Raw genomic sequence first — 22136 nt, 5'->3', positions numbered from 1 at the left:
TATATACCGTTAACATTAGCTTATTATCTCTGATTTACCATGAGCTAGTTAGCTCTTTTTCAATGTTTAACATAGCTGTCATTTCCCTTGAGCTGGTTAGCTTTTTTTAGACAGTTAACATTAGCATAATATGTATATGTTGCGGACATGAACGAGCAAAGCTCTTCAGCATCTCACCATGTCATTTAGGTCCTTCAGACTTTATTTTCTTGAGGCAACTGTGTAGTGATTTGGCGCTATATAAATGAAAATTTTCAGAAAATGCTGGGGAGCATTAGCATGGTTAAAAACCTTCAACCAATTTACACACTAAATAGTCACTGATTGACCTCATGAGCTGTCAAGATGCATGCTGCCTCTGACTTTAGTGTTCCCAGATTCAATGTCGACTCAACATTTAGTATTTCTTGTTTGTGTCAGCTGTGCACTGACATCCCACGACATCTCCTCTTTCTCTCTCTTTTTTTATTGAAACAAACAAAAAGTTACAAAAAAACCTTACAGAGATTAAACATACCACAGCAAAAACTGAAAAACAGGTTAATCTCCTGTACTGTTGGACCAGGAAGTGTTGAACATTTGACATTTCCTGTTTCAGTGAAGATTTTCCACTGAATTCCCACAAGATCTATTATATTCTCACGAGATCTCCTCCTTCTCTTTTTTGTTAATTTCATTTTCTTTTTTAAAAATTGAGACAAACAAAAAGTTTCACAAAAACCTTGCCGAGGATGAACAGTGCAAAAACAACGGGTTAATATCCTCTGCTGTAGCGCCAGGAAGTGTTCAACATTTGACACTTCCTGTTTCACAGTGGGCTCAAAATTCGGCACTTCCTGTTTCAGTGTCAACTTGCCACTGAATTCCCACGAGATCTCCTCTATTGTTGATCCAGGAAGTGTCGATCCAGGAAGTGTTCAACATTTGACATTTCATGTTTCACTGTGGACTCAAAACTGGGCACTTCCTGTTTGGGACTCCCTGTACCATGAACAAGCTTGTGCTACTTGCGCGTCACTTCACTTGTATTAACTCTCATTTGCCTTGAGCTAGTTAGCTCTTATTAGACATTTAACATTAACTTATTAGCTGCCATTTACCTTGAGCTGGTTAGCTCTTTTTAGACAGTTACCATTAGCTTATTAGCTTTGATTTACCATGAGCTGGTTAGCTCTTTTTAAACAGTTAACATTTGCATATTAGCTGTCATTTACCTTGAGCTAGTTAGCTGTTTTTAGACAGTTTACTTTAGCATATTAGCTCTCATTTGCCTTGAGCTTTTGTATATTAGCATATTAGCTTTAGCATATTAGTACATTACAGCTGGTTAGCTGTTTTTAGACAGTTAACTTTAGCATATTAGCTCTTGTTTACCTTGAGCTTTAGCATATTAGCCTTAACATATTAGCAGCTGGTTAGCTGTTTTTAGACAGTTAACTTAGGCATATTAGCTCTCGTTTACCTTGAACTTTAGCATATTAGCTTTAACATATTAGCAGCTGGTTAGCTATTTTTAGACAGTTAACTTTAGCATATTAGCTCTCATTTACCTTGCGCTGACCTCTTTCTAAACACTTAACATTAGGCTCTTAGGTCTCTTTGACCACAAGCTGGTTCACTCTTATTAGAAATTTAGCTTTAGCTTATTTGCTCCTGTCAGACATTAGCTTATTAGCACTCATAGCTTCTCTACAGTGGCCATTAGAAAATTATCTGAGCACAAACATCTCAAACTTAATCTACTAGTTCAGTGTCTCTGATGTCATTTTCTGAGATCAAAGGGATCAGAATCTGGATTCTAGTGTTTTTTTAAGGTTTGTGGGAGATAATTTTAGGACTAATGGGAATGTATTTGAATCCATATCCAGTGATGTGTGTAAACTAACCAAAGAGGTTAAATGTTCCATCGACAGCGTAATGAAATGTTGAGCTAAATTCATCCCCAAGCTCAGACTCAGACTGCAGCGAGTCTCTGAGCAGTTTGTTGGGGTTTAGGTTGGGGTTTGGACCTGCAGCGAGCAGGATTCCTGTTTCCGAGCCTCGCTGAGTGTTCCCAGACAGGAGATAACTCAGTGGAATGCTGAGCGATATCTGCAGGTTGCTAGGTTACAACACCCTTTTGTCCAATTAGCTGGCATAAATGTGTGAGATACAAAGAGAGATGCTAAAGTGGCCCCTCCCACCTCCAGACCACCCAGTCGGTTGGTGTCACCCCGTTTGTGCTGCCGTTGCAATTGTTATTGTCACGACTCCAGGTAAACTCCACCCGGCTGCCAGGTCCCAGCTTGTAAAACAAACACTCTGTCCACCCACAGCCCAACACTGATGAAATATGGTGTTTTCTTCATGAATCCACGTTGCACCGACCTATCACAGTGATTTCCTACATTTCCCATAATGCATTTCAATCCACCTGGTAATGGGCTTCAGTGGGCAGGAGGTGAGCATAATCGTGATCATGTAACTCACAGTGACCGTTTGGCCGATTAGTGACAAGAAAACAAAATAAAGCCAGAGATGACAAGAACCATCACCAAATTATTCACCGCAATCTGAGCCCACATTTGGTTCAATATGTTCTGGATCTTCTTCCAAAATTTGGTCTAGCATTTTTTTGTATTTTGGTCCCACCCAGGCTTGGTCCAGTCCTCTGGTATTTAATCCTGGTTTAGTCCAGTATTCTGGTATTTCACTGTTGTATTTCCTGGCACAATAATCCCATATCTAATGGTATTTTAGCCCTAGTTTGGTGTAATGTTTTTCTTCCGTTTTCATGTCATTCTAGGCCTATAGTGGCAATTTAACCCTGTTTAGTCCTTTTTCCAATTTGGCTTTTTCCAGTTCACTTCAGCCTCAGTTTGTTCCACTTTTTACCTGCATTTTAGCCTGGCCTAGTATTCACAGGTAGTTTGTCCTTGTTTGGGCCTATATTTAGCCTGGTTTGGGTTAGTATTTACTGGTAGTTTGTCCTTGTTTGGGCCTGTTTTTAGCCTGGTTTGGTGTTAGTATTTACCGGTAGTTTGTCCTCCTTTGGGCCTATACTTAGCCTTGTTTGGGGTTAGTATTTACCGAGTGCTTGTTGTTGTTTGGGCCTATATTTAGCCTGGTTTGGGTTAGTATTTACTGGTAGTTTGTCCTTGTTTGGGCCTGTATTTAGCCTGGTTCAGTATTAGTATTTACCGGTAGTTTGTCCTCCTTTGGGCCTATATTTAGCCTTGTTTGGGGTTAGTATTTACCTGTATTTTGTTGTTGTTTGGTCCTATATTTAGCCTGGTTTGGGATTTGTGTTTACCGGTAGTGTGTCTTTATTTCAGCCTGTATTTAGCTTGGTTTGGGGTTAGTATTTACCTGTATTTTGTTGTTGTTTGGTCCTATATTTAGCCTGGTTTGGGATTTGTGTTTACCGGTAGTGTGTCTTTATTTCAGCCTGTATTTAGCTTGGTTTGGGGTAAGTATTTACCTGTATTTTGTTGTTGTTTGGTCCTATATTTAGCCTGGTTTGGGGTTAGTATTTACCGGTAGTTCGTCCTCCTTTGGGCCTATATTTTGCCTGGTTTGGCGTTAGTATTTACCGGTAGTTTGTCATTGTTTGGGCCTATATTTAACCTGGTTTGGGATTTGTATTTACCGGTAATTCATCCTCCTTTGGGCCTATATATAGTCTGGTTTGGGGTTAGTATTTACCGGTAGTTTGTTGTTGTTTGGGCCTATAGTTAGCCTGGTTTGGGATTTGTATTTACCGGTAAGTCATCCTTCTTCGGGCCTATATTTTGCCTGGTTAGGGATTTGTATTTACCAGTAGTTCATCCTCTTTCGGGCCTATATTTAGCCTGGTTAGGGATTTGTATTTACCAGTAGTTCATCCTCTTTCGGGCCTATATTTAGCCTGGTTTGGGGTTAGTATTTACTGGTAATTTGTCCTGGTTTGGGCCTGTATTTAGCCTGGTTTGTTCCGTCATTGTCACCATGTCGTTGGCCCACTCCAGTCTGGTGTTTGGTCTGTACTTTAACTCGGGTTTGGTCTGGTCTTCTCCTGTGTCTTAACTAGTAGCGGAGGTTGGGGTTTACCCAGGTTCAGGAGCTGGTTTCGGTGGACGTGGGGTCAGGCCTCAGCGTGGTTCGATGATCTTGCGTTTGTCAGGTTCTTATCTCGGCTCGCAGTGACGTGACCACACCCAGCCTGTCGTCATGGCCACAGCAGACAGCGCTGCCATTGGCTGACCTCATGTGACATCACAGCTTCTGTGTAACGACTGAATGATGTCCTGATCAACCGCCGCTGAGCTGCTTCAATGTGAATCAACTTCTGTTGCTCCATTTCAAATACATCCTTCACTAAGGTCCTCATGTCCTTTTCTGTTTCCTCACCAACAACCTCTTTTCCTTCCACACTCCAGTTCTTCCCTTTTCTCCTTTTTTCCCCTCTTGTTTCCTTCTTTACTTTCATGCTCACTCACTTCTTATTTCAGGTATCTCCTTCTTCCCATTTCCTTCCTAACAACTTCACTTCCTTCCAGAGGTGAAAAGAGACTGACCTGATGAACGACAGACAGCAGACGTCCACTGACAGCCTCTTCCTAGACCCCCCAGGTTAAAAATAAAGAATCCACTCACCCGCTGCTGGAGTCAGACATAAGACACGACTTCCAAACTCAAACGCTTTCATTTTGATTGTTTCCAACATTCTCGTCCTGTCATCTTTTTTCTTGTACTACCTTATCTCCTTTCCTTCTGTCATCCCTTCCATTTCTGCCCCAGAATTCCTCGTCATACCCTCTTATATTTTTTTGCTGCTTCCTCTTTTGTTCACTATCACCTCCTTTTCTTTTCAGTATTTCTCTTTTCCTCCCAGACTACATTAGTCATTCCTGTTTTCCAGACACTTTCTTTCTATCCCAATACTCCAAGTTCACACTATACTTCCTACTTTTTGTCACCTCCTCTGATTCCTAGCTTCCACCTCTCCTGCCCCATCTCCTTCCCTACTAAACATCCTTGTTCCCACCAACATTCCCTTTTTTGCTTCTATAAATACTTGTTTCCTCTTCTCCTATTTTCCTCCTCACTATGATGATTTCCTCGGTTCCATCTTTTTGTGCCAACATATTTTCTTTCCCTATAAACATTATTTCCATTATCTCAGCTGTCCATCCTTAACTTCTGCCCAACTCAGTTTTATTCTGTCCTTCCCAATGTCCTGATTTCCTTCTGGGTTCCTTCTTAGCATTTGAATTTCCTTCTCCAATTACTCATTTCTTCTGCTTCCTCCTTGTTTCCTCCTGTTCTGATTTCTTTCTATTCCACATAATTTCCTTTGTTACATCCTTCTTTCCTTCCTATTGTCTTCCTTTCCTTCCACAGTCCCTCATGTTCTTCACTTTCCTTCTGTATTTCGTCAGTCTGCTTTTTTCCCCCTGACACTCTTTGATTTTGGAACCAACCACCTCAGTTCCTTCTTCCTTTCCTTCCTTTCTGAATTCTTTCTTTCTCTCCGTGCAGCAAATGAACCAGATGGAGCCAAAGAGGTAATGTTTTCTCCTGCATGTGTCTGTTTGTACACAGGATAACTCAAGAAGGAAGGAGCAGATTTCAGAGAAATTTGGTGAGCAGATATGTAATGTTACAGGAAATAAGGGACAGTTTTGGATGATAACATCTGTTAAACGGCTCCATGGTTTTGACACTTTTCTTCATGCGTGGAGCTTCTCCCAGCATGCACAGCTGACCCCCTGAACCTCCAGGCTGCACATCCATTGATTCGAACAGAAGTATTTAATGATTATAATAGGATTAATAAATGGGATAATTCTGACTGTGTTAAATGTTTGGTCTCCAAAATAAAGGTCAAATAAGGTCAACATCTGACATACAAGTTTGTTACCCGGTAACCTGGTAACTAAACATGCAACCTGGTCTCATGGCAAGTCGTGATTCAGCAGCATGAAATATACATTAATGTATTGGTTTGTGATATTGTGACGAAAAGCGCCTCATTTTTGTCACAGCAGCACAAATTCATTCTAATTCATTCTGTGATGGCTGCACAAAATTAAAAGTGAAGCGGGGGGGTCAGGGTGGTTATGGTTAGGGTGGGGGGAAGGAGTAGGATTAGGGTATGGTTAAGGTTAAGGTTGGATGTAGGAGTAGGGTTAGTAATAGTGAGTTAAAAAAAAAAAAACCCTGTCAAGAAAATTTGACTCATTTCATGACATGAGGATGGAAAAAAAAAAAAAAAAAAAAACGTGGGCTGAAACATGAGACATGGTGCAAGCTATTTCTTTTTAATCCTGATTAACTCAACCAATAATTTACACCGCTGTTTACTGAAACTGTAGCAACTTTAACCTTTGACCCCCTGAACAAACTGAAATTGATCTTTGTCATTGTTTCTGTTGTTTTTACCCCATAACTCCAGAACTTTCAGTCATAGACAGTCAAACTATACCTTTTGGAATCTTGATGATCAGACAAATAATGTAGTAGACTTTAGAATATCATTTACAGCCACCACCCTGGATGGCCACCATACATTTACTGTATTTTATGGTACACTGAGGCTGGAATGTAAGTGTCCTTTAGTCTCCTTCAAACTGAAAACCTGCTTGTCTCCTGGACTAAATCCAACCTCCAGTTTAACATTTTTCTCTTCTGAGTCAGACTGAATCTCTTCTCCTGATCTGGATCATTTCAGGACAAATAATCAGTTTTCACCACATCACTCAACTCAAGATGAATTTTTGAAAATATTACAGGATACAATTCTGGAGTTTTCTGAAAATCTGGCTTTCTTCCCAGTCACGATGTGCTTTTTGACCACATTTTAAGATTTATTTAAATGATCATTTTGGGATTTCTGGCTAACAAGGAAAATAATTGCAGTGGCCACTTTAATAGGCACACCTTAGATAGATAGATTAGATAGATAGATAGATAGATAGATAGATAGATAGATAGATAGATAGATAGATAGATAGATAGATAGATAGATAGATAGATAGATAGATAGATAGATAGATAGATAGACAGACAGACAGACAGACAGACAGACAGACAGACAGACAGACAGATAGATAGATAGATAGATAGATAGATAGATAGATAGATAGATAGATAGATAGATAGATAGATAGATAGACAGATAGACAGACAGACAGACAGATAGATATCAGAGGCTAACAGATGTGTTACATAAATCCATCCCCTCCTCCTTTAATCCATCCTTCCTCCATCACTTGCCTCCTCACCTCTCGTTCTCTTACATAATCCCGCGCTGACTCTCTGAATTACACCTGTACGTCTTTTATATTATTTTTGTTTTTAACGGATGAACAGATCCTGCTCGTGTTTTTAAGGTGACGGGGGGCGGGGCTTCTTCCCGCCGGCGCCGCGGACAACAAGGTCGATCGAATCCCGCCGCAGATCGGCTCTGATCGGGCCAGAACGTCACACTTTTACCCACAGAATATTATGACAATATTTAGGCCACATCAAACCCTGCTGGCTGTGTGTTTTCACTTTAATAAAATCCACATCTCTACAACATCCCACACAGTAATTAATTACGCCATGATGTATGTGTATAATCAGAGGGTTTAATCTGCTCTTAACAGATATTTGTTGTTAAATTGGTGAGTTTTTTTTCTTTACCTGCTGTTTTTCTCCTCCACGGCTATCGGGTGATAAGAGCGCGTGTGGCGCGCGAGCCCCTGACTGATCTCTCTCTCTCTCTCTCTGGATCAGTCCATGTTCAGCCCGGTGGGGGCGGGGGGGGGTCCACAGTGCAACATGTGGCTATAACGGCGCGTGCGCGTTACTGTCAAACCATGTCACGTGTCACAAGGTCTAAATAGTTTAAAAACGTGTGGTTATTATTAATAATTTATAATGATTTAAACAATAAAAATGTGTCTTCTTTCAGGTCTTTGCAGGTCAAACTGTCTTTGATCTTTCCAAACTAACACATCTGTCACATCACAACCCCTCATTTCTGTTTATTAATATTATTCATTCATATTTTGCTGCTTATTAAATCAAATCAGTTTTATTTATATAGCGCCAAATCACAACAAACAGTTGCCCCAAGGCGCTTTATATTGTAAGGCAAAAGCCATACAATAATTACAAAAAACCCCAACGGTCAAAACGACCCCCTGTGAGCAAGCACTTGGCGACAGTGGGAAGGAAAAACTCCCTTTTAACAGGAAGAAACCTCCAGCAGAACCAGGCTCAGGGAGGGGCAGTCTTCTGCTGGGACTGGTTGGGGCTGAGGGAGAGAACCAGGAAAAAGACATGCTGTGGAGGGGAGCAGAGATCAATCAATAATGATTAAATGCAGAGTGGTGCATACAGAGCAAAAAGAGAAAGAAACACTCAGTGCATCATGGGAAACCCCCAGCAGTCTACGTCTATAGCAGCATAACTAAGGGATGGTTCAGGGTCACCTGATCCAGCCCTAACTATAAGCTTTAGCAAAAAGGAAAGTTTTAAGCCTAATCTTAAAAGTAGAGAGGGTGTCTGTCTCCCTGATCTGAATTGGGAGCTGGTTCCACAGGAGAGGAGCCTGAAAGCTGAAGGCTCTGCCTCCCATTCTACTCTTACAAACCCTAGGAACTACAAGTAAGCGCTCTATTGGGGTGATATGGTACTATGAGGTCCCTAAGATAAGATGGGACCTGATTATTATTAAGATCTGACTTGCAGTGACAGCAGACTAAGCAGCTCATCTATCCTTGGCCAAGTCCTGTTAACTCTTCCCAGGGATCCTGAGGCGTTCTTGAGCCAGCTGGGAAATTATTTACGATAAATAAATAAATGTATTAAGCACAGATTTTCACATGAAGACATCTGACATGCAAACAGACAATTGAGCTCCATGTGACACAAAGATGCATTTTGCTGAATGCCCACGACATGATTTTATGTAAACTTTTTATGATATAAAGTCAAGTCAATCTATTTAGCTCAGCCATTTGGGTTGTTCTCAAACAGTGGACCACCAGGGGTCCATGAGCGACCCCTAGAGGTCTGTCAGTATATTGGCAAAATATCACCTTTACAATTAGTATCATATTCCAGTTCTAGGCAGGAGTGGTGGCCAAATGGTTAATGTGCGTGGTTTCAGTGCAGAAGTTCCCAGGCTCAAATCCCGCCCCTGCCCATTTCTCCATGCAATGTGGAGTAGCATCAGGAAGACCATCCGGTGTAAAACTTGTGTCAAATCAAAATCAACATGTAGATCCACCTCGGATCTGCTGTGGCGACCCGAGTGAAAACAAGGGAGCAGCAGAAGGGACTAACTGTATATTCCAATTGTAAAGTGTTTCTCGGACAGTTTAAAGATACAATATCTCCAAAATCTAACAGAAAGTAGCATATACAACCCCAATTCCAGTGAAGTTGGGACGTTGTGTAAAATTAAATAAAAACAGAATACATCCATCCATCTATCCATCCATTTTCTTCCACTTTATCCAGAGTTGGGTCAGGGGGCCAGCAGCTCAAGCAAAGCTACCCAGACCTCTCGATCCACACACACCTCCCCCAGCTCCTCCGGGGGAACCCCAAGGTGTTCCCAAGCCAGCCGAGAGACGTAGTCCCTCCAGCATGTCCTGGGTCTTCCCTGGGGTCTCCTCCTGATGGGACGTGCTCGGAACACCTCTCCAGGGAAAAGATGCCCGAGCCACCTCAGATGGCTCCTTTCGATGTGGAGGAGCAATGGCTCGACTCCAAGCTCCTCCCGAGTGACCGAGCTCCTCATCCTATCTCTAAGGGAGCGCCCAGCCACCCTGCGGAGGAAACTCATCTTGGCCCCTTGTACTCGCGATCTCGTTCTTTTGGTCATGAGCCAAATCTCATGACCACAGGTGAGGATCGGAACGTAGATTGATCGGTAAATCGAGAGCTTTGCCCCCCTACTCATGCTCTCTCTTCACCACAACGGTCCGATACAGCGACCGCATCACTGCAGACGCTGCACCGATCCGTCTATCGATCTCACGCTCCAAACATCCCTCACTCGTGAACAAGACCCCGAGATACTTAAACTCCTCCACTTGAGGCAAGGACACTCCAGCGACCTAAGAGGGCAAAGGACCTTTTTCCAGTCGAGAACCATGGCCTTGGATTTGGAGGTGCTGATTTTTACCCCATAACTCCAGAACATTCAGTCATAGACAGTCAAACTATACCTTTTGGAATCTGTTTGGAGGTGCTGATTTTCATCAGCACCTCCAAACAGAATACAATGATTTTCAAATCCTCTTCAACCTATATTCAATTGAATACACCAGAAAAACAAGATATTTAATGTTCAAACTGATAAACTTTGTTTTTGTGCAAATATTTGCTCATTTTGAAATGGATGCCTGCAACATGTTTCAAAAAAGCTGAGACAGCGGTATGTTTACCACTGTGTTACATCACCTTACCTTCTAACACTCAATATATTATATATTATACTTATATTAGCCTTCAGCCTCATGTAAGTAATAAAGCTCGTAGCAACAACGCCTAAAGCTCCAAAACTCTGCACAAGTAGACCTAAGAAATGTCTTAAAATAGTTCATCCAACACAAAATACATGTGGCTACACATGTTGAGTTAATAAGCCACTTATGATTATTATTATTATTGTTGTTACTATTTCTGCCTATATGCTGGAATAAGGGAGAGAACTCTTCAAATTATTGTTCATTACTTTCCATTTCAATCACACTCACAGGTGAAATGTTCGTCCACAGCCTTTGAACTGGTGATTTGCAGTTTATAGCTGCACATGAAGGTATTTTTTAACAAAATGACAAAGAATAAAGCTGCGTGCGCCTCATTAAAGATCAATACAAAAGCGCGTCCAGGAGCGGGACATGGGAGTGGTAATATGGCGGCCGGTTTGCTTCAAAAATATTGTCCAATGAGCGATCCAGTGTTCTATAGAGATCAGCTGGCCAATGTACAGTAGAGGCATGAAAGCATCAGAAAAAAACCTGCTTCATCAGCGCTCCAACTGTAACGCGTTCAAGGGTCCCATGAAAAAATTAGACAAAAGCATTCACACTCAACTGCACGGATCCTATAGGACATTAAAGGCAAAAAAGAGTGACCAAATACAGACTTGGTTAAAAAAAAAACAAAAAAAAAGAATTAATTTTGTATTGTCTGAAATGATCATGCTATTGTTTCCATCTCATTATTTATATTTAATGTTTGCTGGCTGTAATATATAAAATGTATCTACATTTTGGGAAACATTAAAATGACGATGGTCTGATGATGATACAGTCTGAAATGAAAGATCGTGTTGTGTGGGCCGCTGAAGAGGAGGTACTGCTGGCCCACCACCACCAGAGGGCGCCCTGCCTGGAGTGCGGGCTCCAGGCACCAGAGGGCGCTGCCGCATCATGGGAGTAGCCTGGGTGACAGCTGTCACCCATCACCAGACACAGCTGTTCTACTCAGCACCGAGGTATATCAGGAGGACGGCGTCTCCACCTCAGTGCCGAGATATCGCCTAAGACCAAGGTAGTATTCTCTGCAGTTATACATTGCATCATCAGCTAAGACTGTTAAAACCTTTTTCAGGACTGGTGACTACTGAAAACCTCATTCTTTGGATAAGTACTCACCTTCCTGCTACACTTTGCCAAGAGGTGGAGGCGGCTTCTCCCCTCTCTGTTACTGGGTGCGTTCATCCACTCCTGTGTGTTGTTGCTCTCTCCTGCCAGCAGTACCGGATCCGACGAGCGGAGGCAGTGGCCACCTGGGAATTCGGGACTTGGCGGTTCCAGTATTTCCAGGGTTCGGTGGCAGAGGAGATCTGGGTGGTTCCGGTTCGACTGAGACAGACGTCTCCTACCTTCGAGCCTGCCCACACGACACCAGCGGATTCGACCCCAAATTGTGTTTGTTGTATTACTCGTGCTTGTTTCAGTAGTAAATCTTGTTATTTACTCTCTCCATTGTCCGTTCATTGCGCCCCCTGTTGTGGGTCCGTGTTCCTACACTTTCACAACAGATCGTTCTGGAAATAATCTGCTACTTGTAAAATAAATGACTTTTAAAAAAGACTTTTTTGTATTTACGTTGAAAATACTTTTTTCCATTAATTTCATGAAGACGGTAAAATATTTTAGATGATGCGTCCAGTCCTCAGGGAGCGCGTGTTGTTTTAGCTGACAGAGATATTTGTTAACTCTAATATCTTACATTTTTCCCCAAAAGTCAAACACCCAACATTCAACAAACAGCAACAGAGTTAAGATTCACATTTTAGATCAGGTGGAGCTTAGAAGCAAAAATAAGCTATTTTTTTGTTGTTGTTTCAGTCAATTACGCACCACTACCCCCCCCCCCCCCCCACACACACACACACACACACACACACATACATACACACTCACTCATTCACTCAGCAGGCTTTAAATGCAACACGTGCACTTTTATTCCAGTTGGAGAACACAACTGTATTGAATAATAACAACGTTTCATTGGTCTGGAGGTCAGAGGTCATTCTCTTCTCAGGGAGTCCAGCTAATGACCCGGATGGCATTCAGAGTAGTCTGGCGGATCTCCTTGTCCTCCTCTGGTGCCTGACTCCTCCTTCTCAGAGTGGGCAGCTCCGCCAGCAGGGGGCGCCGTGCGTCCGGCGCCTCAGCCAGCGAGGTCAGAGCCTGCAGAGAGTAAAGCACCAGCGCCTTCCTCCTCCTTCCTGCAGCTGCATCCTCCATCTCAGCCACCAGAGACACGAGGACAGGGAGGACGCCCAGCTGCACACACTGCTGTTTCCCTGCAGGGGGAGCCGGTGATTCAGCATTATGACCTGAGCACGCTTACAGACGACTAGTGAGAGCACTGTACGATGTTCTCACGACTTTAATCCAGACTGGAGCCAAGATTAAAGGCAAATTTCAATTTATGTCCCACTGCAAGATGTTTAAAGCTTCACTTTTCACTCGGGACAAAAAGTCCGCTTGGTTGAGTGTTGAGTTAGGAAGCTAACACCGTCACGGGCTAAACAGCTATATGGCAGAAGGCTACGGGGCAAGCTAACAGCCTCTGAACAGGTGAGAAAAGCATCAGTGCCCGGCAGCACAGAGACGCACGTGTGCACATTTACATCAATGCATGTGGATCATGATGGGTTTATTCAGTGGTTCCCAGTCCTGGTCCTTGGGACCCAAAGAAGTGCACCATTTCCATTTGTCCCAGTCAGAGCAGATCTGATTTGGACAAATGGAAATGGCTGCATGCCCGTGATGCAGTGAGATGAGGGAAGCCACCAAGACACATCCAAAGCAGAAACAGCTGCGTATTACCGCTAACCAGGAGGAGTTTGTACCTGAGGTGATGACGGCAGTGTTCATGATGACTCCTGCAGCGTTGGTCTGAACCTCAACATCTTCATCCTTCAGCAGACGGATAAGGACAGGAAGCACCGCCTCCTCGCAAACCCTCCGCTTCCCCTCTGCAGACACACTGCAAACCACCAGAGGGCGCTCACATCAAAACACAGGTGATGGGAGATACAGGCACGGTACCGCTGAGCTGTGATTGGACAAAGCTAAAGCTAAATGGATCCAAAACAGCTAAATGTTGTTTACAGTCGGCTATAAAACAACAACAACAAAAATAACACAAACGCACTTCCTCCAAGTAATATTTAGGTGATGACCACGCTAGTTAGCTTGGCTAGTTAGCACTTAGCTGGGAAGTTGTAAAAGTAAAGTGTTATATTTGAAGAAACTTTGCATCTCTTTTGAACCACATTAAAAACCTCACCGGCTGCGCATGCCTATTTTCAATTTCAATTTATTTTCATTTATACAGCGCCAAATCACAACAGAGTTGCCTCACAGCGCTTCACACAGGTAAGGTGTAACCTTAACCCCCAGAGCAACAGTGGTAAGGAAAAACTCCCTCTGAGGAAGAAACCTCAAGCAGACCAGACTCAAAGGGCTGACCCTCTGCTTGGGCCATGATACAGACATACGAGGGCTGTCAATAAAGTATAGGTCCTTTTTATTTTTTTCAAAAACTATATGGATTTCATTCATATGTTTTTACGTCAGACATGCTTGAACCCTCGTGCGCATGCGTGAGTTTTTCCACGCCTGTCGGTGACGTCATTCGCCTGTGAGCACTCCTTGTGGAGGAGTCATCCAGCCCCTCGTCGGAATTCCTTTGTCTGAGAAGTTGCTGAGAGACTGGCGCGTTGTTTGATCAAAATTTTTTCTAAACCTGTGAGACACATCGAAGTGGACATGGTTCGAAAAATTAAGCTGGTTTTCAGTGAAAATTTTAACGGCTGATGAGAGATTTTGAGGTGAGACTGTCGCTTTAAGGACTTCCCACAGTGCGAGACGTCGCTCAGCGCTCTCAGGCGCCGTCATCAGCCTGTTCAAGCTGAAAACCTCCACATTTCAGGCTCTATTGATCCAGGACGTCGTGAGAGAACAGAGAAGTTTCAGAAGAAGTCGGTTTCAGCATTTTATCCGGATATTCCACTGTTAAAGGAGATTTTTTAATGAAAGACGTGCGGACGGGTCCGCGCGTCGGGACGCAGCCGACGCGGTGCGGCGGCACAGGAAAAACACCTCTGTTGAAAGCCTTAAGGACAAGTTGGAACATGTCCTGCCTGTTAAACAATTTCTCATATACTCACTCCACTGAAAGCCATCAAAAGCCGCCTGGATTTTACAAATGGTTATCAACACGGAGGTGTTTTTCCTGTGCCGCCGCACCGCGTCGGCTGCGTCCCGACACGCGGATCCGTCCGCACGTCTTTCATTAAAAAAATCTCCTTTAACAGTGGAATATCCGGATAAAATGCTGAAACCGACTTCTTCTGAAACTTCTCTGTTCTCTCACGACGTCCTGGATCAATAGAGCCTGAAATGTGGAGGTTTTCAGCTTGAACAGGCTGATGACGCCGCCTGAGAGCGCTGCGCGACGTCTCGCACCCTGAAAGGTCCTTAAAGCGACAGTATCACCTCAAAATCTCTCATCAGCCGTTAAAATTTTCACTGAAAACCAGCTTAATTTTTCGAACCGTGTCCACTTCGATGTGTCTCACAGGTTTAGAAAAAATTTTGATCAAACAACGCGCCAGTCTCTCAGCAACTTCTCAGACAAAGGAATTCCGACGAGGGGCTGGGCGACTCCTCCCACAAGGAGTGCTCACAGGCGAATGACGTCACCGACAGGCGTGGAAAAACTCACGCATGCGCACGAGGGTTCAAGCATGTCTGAAGTAAAAACATATGAATGAAATCCATATAGTTTTTGAAAAAAATAAAAAGGACCGTTACTTTATTGACAGCCCTCGTAAATTACAGAACAATTCACGGATGAATATACAAGAAATGCTATTGGCGCACAGGACAGGAGGATCGCCAACACAAATACAACTCCCATCTCTGGATGGAGTTGCACCTTAAACAGAGAAAAAACAGAATCAGGCATCAGAAAGACAAAAAATACTGTATAATTTGCCAGCATTAAACAACAAGAAAAACAGAGAAATACTAAGGAACCTGAGAGCCATCATGGCTGCAGCAGCCTCTCTGCGAACATCCGGGGAGCGGTGAGCGAGTCTGGAGCCCAGCAGAGACACACCGTCAGCATACAGGACCGGCACAGGGTTCAGCCTGGAACAGCAGCTCAGCGTGGACAGAAGCAGGACCTGTACCTCCTCCTCCTCCTCCTCCTCTTTCAGCTTCAGCATCATTTTAGGAACTTGTGTCATCAGGGCCTCTGCACCTCCTGGACAACACCACATGGGGGCAGTATTCACACTCTGATTGAACACTTTTAGTGTCTGTGGTCCTCCTGACTTGTCATGTAGCGCCACCCGTAGGTCACGTCAAACACTTTCATTCAGGAGAGCATTCTCAAATGTTTTTGTTCACCACATCTTCAAAAACAGAAAAGCAGTAGAAAGAAAACAAACATTGATGAGTTTGTTGCACCACCACAGATCAGCCTCGTTTAGTCTAACGAGCAGCTTGACCTGTCTGATTTTTACGCAGTTGTACCTAAATGGAGCAGAGCGAGGCGGTTCAGAACGTGGTGGACTTTCTTCCTGCAGGAGACCGCAGAGTCGTCCATCAGCTGGCACAGAGGATGGAGGAGAGACGAGGACAGCAGGGCCTGTCTGTGTGAAGAGACAATGAGTCTGTAGGAATCTTGAAACTAAACCTCAGCAAGACAAAAACATCATAATGGAAAACAAAGTTATGATGTTAAACTGCAGAAACAATAAGTCATGCTGATGAGTTGGTAGACACTGAGTCATCATCACAAGATACTAAGTCAGAAGGTGCTGTCACAGCAGTGAGATAAGTTATCCAGTGGTGGGCACAGTTCCGCTAATCCGCTGACCGGTAATTACCAAAGCTAATGTTTTCATTATCAGATTAGCTTTTCAGTAACTTTGGAAACCATCAGCGGACTAATTATCTTCCAATAAATTTTAGACCGCTAACCTATTTCTGCAGGTGTGATGAACAAAGCTTAACAGTTATAAACATTTATGAAGTCCGAAATCAAAGATTTGAGTGCCTACCTGTTAAATGCTTTGTTGTAGATGTACAGCTCTATCCTCTACAAACAGGGGAGAGCTGGTTCCAGGAGAAGCTGCTCTATCCTCTACAGGCAAAGGAGAACTGGCCACAAAAGAAAAGCTTATTTCTTTTGACCCCATGTGGATGTGCTGGCAAATGGCAATATCACCTAAGTCATCCAGAGGCATACAGGTTTAACTTATGGTTAAAATTTTAACCAAACTAATTTCTGACAAGTTATTTAAATTAACGTTTTATAAAGTGAAAATATCAGATATATGTTTTAGTTTTAAAGTAATGCACTAATTTTGAAGGTTTTAGTGTGGACATTGTGTCTCCATAAAGTGCATTATGGGTAACCTCAGTACATTCACGACAGGAGAAATGCATTTGGGACGCTCTGATCAGGCTCCACACAGACAACAGCATTAACCCCTTTGTATATTGTGCCTAAAACTCTCGTGAATATATACTTTGGCTTTATAGACGTTATTGTGTTTGTTTTATGTAAAAATGCCAGAAGAAGCTCAGGTTGCTTCTTCATTATTTTCAGTTGGAATCATTGTGAGCTGCAACGCTTCATGTTCTTTAACGTCTTGCTTTTGTCAAACACTGACTGTCCTCTTTGTTCCAGAGGAATATATACAAGATGTCTGAAATTCGGTTTACGTTTATTAAAGTCCACGCATCTTAAATGTAGCAGACACAGACATATTATTTATTTGGAATAATAAATGATCTCTATGAGCCATGAAGTTTTCAGGGTCTCTACTGCCATCTACTGGCCGGTAGTGTTCATAGCAGTATTCGCCCTAAGTACTAAGCATCTGGGCACCAGTAGATGGCAGTGTTCTATTTATTTTATCAGACGGTTATAATAGATGGTTGTCAAATCTTAGTAAATGGCTTTTTTTTTTTTTTACAAATAAAAAAAATGGCATTTTACAAAAGCACATCTATATGTAAACACCAACACACACACATCTCACATTAATGTGTTGGTGTTTACATAGAATGAATGAGTCAACCAATTAGTGTTAGCGGAGGCTCATTTACCCATAATCCCTTTGGCATCTGTCTGTGTTTGACACAAAACTTCAGAATTCATGCATTATTTAAAATTAAAAGATATATGTTATATTTTAACTTTGTACAAATGACAGAACTGACATTAATGGAGTTATTCTATCTGTATTAATTTTATTTCAAGGATTCAAGGATTCAAAGGAATTTATTGTCATATGCACATAGGAACATGTTCCCTGCACAATGAAATGTGTTTACTGCATTTAACCCATCCTAAGTGCCAGTTAGGAGCAGAGGTCGCCTTTACGGCGCCCGGGGACCCAGCTCTAGATGTATGTCCCTGCCCTGAGTCACGAGCAGGGCTGAGCAAACCTTGACCGGCTTCATGACACACTTAACAAACAACAACACACATAAGCCGGTCTGGTACATAAACACACATAAAAGCACACACAAGGGAAGTATTGGGAAGAAAAAACCTCCATTGCTGCTATGTTGAACACACACAGCACCACTGAAGCAAAAAAAAAACAACAAAAAAAAAACCATAAGCACAGAAAACAGTCACAGAAAAACAGTAAACAATCACAACAGACGACAGCCAAGACTTGAATGTGTCCAGTGTTCAGACAGACAGCCCGGAGGCCGCCCTTGGGGGGGGTCCCAGTCCTGAATCAGTCCACCAGAGTCCAAGGTCCCACGGTCAACATCACAGGACTGGGAGGGGGAAGACAAGAGAGGCGGGGTAAGACGAGGAGCGAGGCATCAGGAGTGTTCCTCAGGGAGGAGGATTTTATCTCAGCAGCACTGAAGGGCAGCTGGTGTTTGGAAACCAAATAGATATCCAGATTAACAGATGCCTGAAAGATTCCACTGTCTGAAACTTCAGAGTGGCTCCCAAATACATCTGAATAGAGGAGAAGAGATGTGGTCATTACTGACGATCAAAGTGGTTTTCCAGTGCAGCCATTCTCCCCGAGATGGATTCCAACGTGCTGTTAACACCCGCCGACTGAGCTGACACTGCCCTTCCAATCGAATCGATCATGTGGGGCAGCCTGGACGGGCCAATTAATGCCACCTCCACCTTCTTAATTTTCTGGTAAACCAGTGCTATGGCCTCTCCACACAGCAGAAACCCGGTCACCACAGCTCCAAATAAGTAAATGTCTTCAACATCCTCCACAGACAACGTGTACAGGCACATGACTTGCTACCTCCGCCAGCTGTCCATCACGTAACCCGCCACATGTGACCAGGCAGGACAGGCCGAGTACTCCGCTCCCGAGTGTCTTGTAGAAAAAATAGTGTCAATTGCGTTCAGAGACCACTTGATTAGATCCATTTTGCCGTTTCCAGAGGAGCAGGGCTGGCAGCCTCACAGACAAACACGCTACAGTAGCAGGAAAGTTGGGGAGGGAGGAGGAGAGAAAAATGCGACCGTCCCGACCGAGAGCAAGAAGGCAAGATTTACACTTCAAAACCATGTCAGCACTGCTTTATTTTCCAAGACCTCCGCCTCACGGTGACACTACTGTTGAATTGAGAGTTGAGCTTTGTTGCTCCTCTCAGTTGCTTCACTGTTACAAACTATGTAGTAAACAGGAGCTTCCAGGAGGGGGCATGGCGGTCAAAGAAGTGCTGACTCATTGTTTGGGTCTGTGGTTGTCTTTGACGTTACCAGAAGTGATTCAGCTTGTTAGTTGTAAGTGTGCAGGACGCAATACTGAAAGTTATCAGTTAGCTGTAGTTTCTGATAATTTTTTGGGTGGTTTATCGGTTTAGCTTTATAAAAGATAACTTTTCAGTTAGCTGATTATCTGTTATCAAAGCTAACTTTTTGGTTAGCTGTGCCCATCACTTAAGTTATCAGACACTATATTCCAGCAGCTCATTGGAACACAAACTCATTCATAGGACTCGTTCACATGATGACATGAAGCGACTGATGAGGCAGATTCACTATGTGACACGTCAGCAGAGACTCGCTCCAGGTGTCCAGATTTCCTGTCTCCAACGCTGGCTGATGTAACCCAGCAGAGGGCCCATTGACTCACTCAGGACGCAGTTTAACTGCCGCTGTCGGAGAGCAGGCGCCTTGGTCGCGAACTCCTCTGGGGCAGTAGCGTAGTTGATCTTTGACTTAATGTTTGAGATTTTACGTGACGTAACTCTGCGAATGCACCACTTGGTCCTCGGCTTCCCCTTGTTAAATGGTATGTTCCAGCTTTCACCTATGTAAATATTTGTTACACTGAACTCACAAACATTAATTATTTGTATATTGTCACCCGATTGATGGATTATTGATGAGTTGATAGAGTGTTTGATGTGTGTGTACACAGACCTGCCGATGCTGTGAGCGGTGATCAGGTGAAGTAATTCACAGGTTTGTGTTCTGACTGATGGATTTTCATCCTTCATCAGATCCTTCAGGTGACCCACAAAACCTGCAGCCCCCCCCCCCCCCCCCCCCAAAAAACCAAAAATAAAATAAAAAATACAACAAAGAGCAGTTTGTGGGAAAAATGATTTCTGTTGGCCTTTGATTTAAAAACAAACAAATACAACAATGTGCAGTTTGTGGGGAAAATAAATTATGTTTGCTGATAAATGAATAAATAAAGAAAACAAAGTATAGAGTCTGTGGGGGGAAAAAACATTTCTGTTGACCAACTAATTTTTAGTAAATAAATCAAACAAAACAAATCTGTTGCCTTGACTGACGATAGAAATCAATAAATGAGTAAATTTTGACGACAGTTGAGTGTAACGTGTCCGGTCTCGTACCTCCGCGGACGGCCTGGCAGATCCGGTCCGGGTCGTGCATCAGGTCGCAGAGGGAGTTGAGGACCGGCAGCCTCCGTTCGGCCTCCCGGAGCTCCCCGAACAGCTGAGGCACAGCCCGTCGGCCGAAAGCCACCGCGGCCCGGCCACAGTCAGCGCCGAGAGCCGCCATCCGGGTCCGCCGCGGTCTGTGTACACGTCGCCTAGCAACCGTTCCCAGCCGCGATGCGTTCAGGGTACGTGGGAAAGTCTAAGCTTCCATCACCTTTTCAAACTAAAAAGAATTGTGTTTTAAAAGTTTTGTGATTGATGGCGCTGGTTCCTCCGCCTTTGGTGATTCTGGTAGCTTTTCAGGAGAATGAAGGTCCAAGTCTTTAGGGAGCTTCAGGTGCTTCCTTCCTCTCTGACTGGATGTTTCAGGTCACCTCTCCATGTTTCCCACGTGTACGTGCTTCAGCCACAGCTGATTGGCCAAGTCTGATGTCTCCTAGCCCGACAACCGCCAACGGTCCCCCCTAAAGATCAGTCCACTTTTTGCATCTGCGCATGCGTCATTAGCTGTGGTTCATGGAGTAAAACCTTGCTTCTGCTTCAAACTGCCTCCAGTCATCATCTGTCTCAGTGACAGATATCTGAAGCTTTTGCACAACAATCATTTCCACATAAATTCAGCATTATTTCATCATAAAAGAAGGAGGAAGCGATCAAAGCGCCACAGCTAAACAAGCTGCTAGCTGATGCGTTCACTGCACATCAGCCATTTCATAGTGTCACAGAATTTCACCTCACCACCTCATTTCTGCTTAGAATGATTTAAGAGGTTTTGCCTTGCCATCTGATGGTTAATAATCAAGAGACTCTGTCTTAGACGACCGGTAGAGCTCCGAAATGATGCATGCACAGATGCAAAAGGCGGACCGATTTTTAGGGGCGGACCGTTCGGTTTGCGACACCGGCGGGCCAGATGCCTCTCTCTCCTAGCCTGTAATTGGTTGGCAGCCAAGACACTGATGTCAGCCTCACTTTAATGTGGCACAAGCGCTGCTCTCCTATTGGTTGTTTAGGAGTGGGAATTCCCACTCCAAAATGGAGGTCAGTATCTGGCCCAATTCAGGGCCGGTTGTCGGGCTAGATGTCTCCCAGCTTTTGATAGGCTGAATGCACCTGAAGAAAAGGAAGAAGAAATCTCAACAAAAACAGAGCCCTCTAGTGGCCCTTCGTTCTCTAACAGTGCTCTTTCAGATGTGTTGTTGCTTCAGCGTGTGCATGTGTGTGTGTCTGCTGTTGTACACAATTCCAGACCCGACTGTAAACTGCATTTTAGCAAAAAAAATAAAATAAAATAAAATAATCAGCGTTTGTGCTGCTGTTAAATGAGCTTACGCATAAAAGCTTCCATGTTACCATGTTTATTGATTTTTTTAAGTCTTTGAATCAACATAAAGTAAATAGGTCTTTGTAAATGTTATGGTTTAGAGCCCACTTATCAAATGGAATTCAGTGTGTCCTGGTTCCTGGGATGCTTGGTCATCAAGGGCGTTCCACAAGGTTATGTTTTAGGACTCTCTCTCATCATTATTAATGGATCACCCACTACCTGTTTATCTCTTCAGGCTAATGGCATCACCAAAACCCAACATGCTGCTGTCAGCTGGTAGACATGACAGTTTGAACTCTATAAGTGCACATTCTTGTTATTGTCATAAACTTTAAGTTGCTACTCATAGTGCTGTAAGGTTTTATAGTCAATTTATTTTGAAATGAAGC

At 43.4% G+C, this 22136-nt stretch overlaps 2 protein-coding genes across 3 annotated transcripts in view; both read right to left on the bottom strand.

Moving 5' to 3' along the window:
- The window catches only part of LOC117511327 (dematin-like), a 48306-nt gene extending 40593 nt beyond the window's left edge, over positions 1-7713 (bottom strand). The window contains exon 1 of one of the 2 annotated variants that reach the window (XM_034171358.1): positions 7648-7713. The gene's annotated coding sequence lies outside the window, so the exon portion shown is untranslated. The remainder of the gene's footprint in view (positions 1-7647) is intronic. The other variant, XM_034171357.1, reaches the window with a different exon arrangement.
- A 4777-nt stretch (positions 7714-12490) lies between these two features.
- rsph14 (radial spoke head 14 homolog) lies at positions 12491-20614 on the bottom strand. The gene is made up of 6 exons (XM_034171359.1): positions 20373-20614; positions 19930-20032; positions 16029-16147; positions 15528-15756; positions 13334-13470; positions 12491-12781 (listed from the first exon to the last, which is right to left on the bottom strand). Exons 1-6 carry the CDS (start codon positions 20539-20541, stop codon positions 12513-12515), a joined length of 1026 nt encoding a protein of 341 aa, XP_034027250.1. The 5' UTR covers positions 20542-20614; the 3' UTR covers positions 12491-12512.
- Between the last annotated feature and the right edge of the window lie 1522 nt (positions 20615-22136).

The sequence above is a fragment of the Thalassophryne amazonica genome, chromosome 5 (assembly GCF_902500255.1).
Source record: "Thalassophryne amazonica chromosome 5, fThaAma1.1, whole genome shotgun sequence".
In the NCBI taxonomy this organism is placed as follows: Eukaryota; Metazoa; Chordata; class Actinopteri; order Batrachoidiformes; family Batrachoididae; genus Thalassophryne; species Thalassophryne amazonica.
This window is presented reverse-complemented; position numbering and strand designations above follow the sequence as displayed.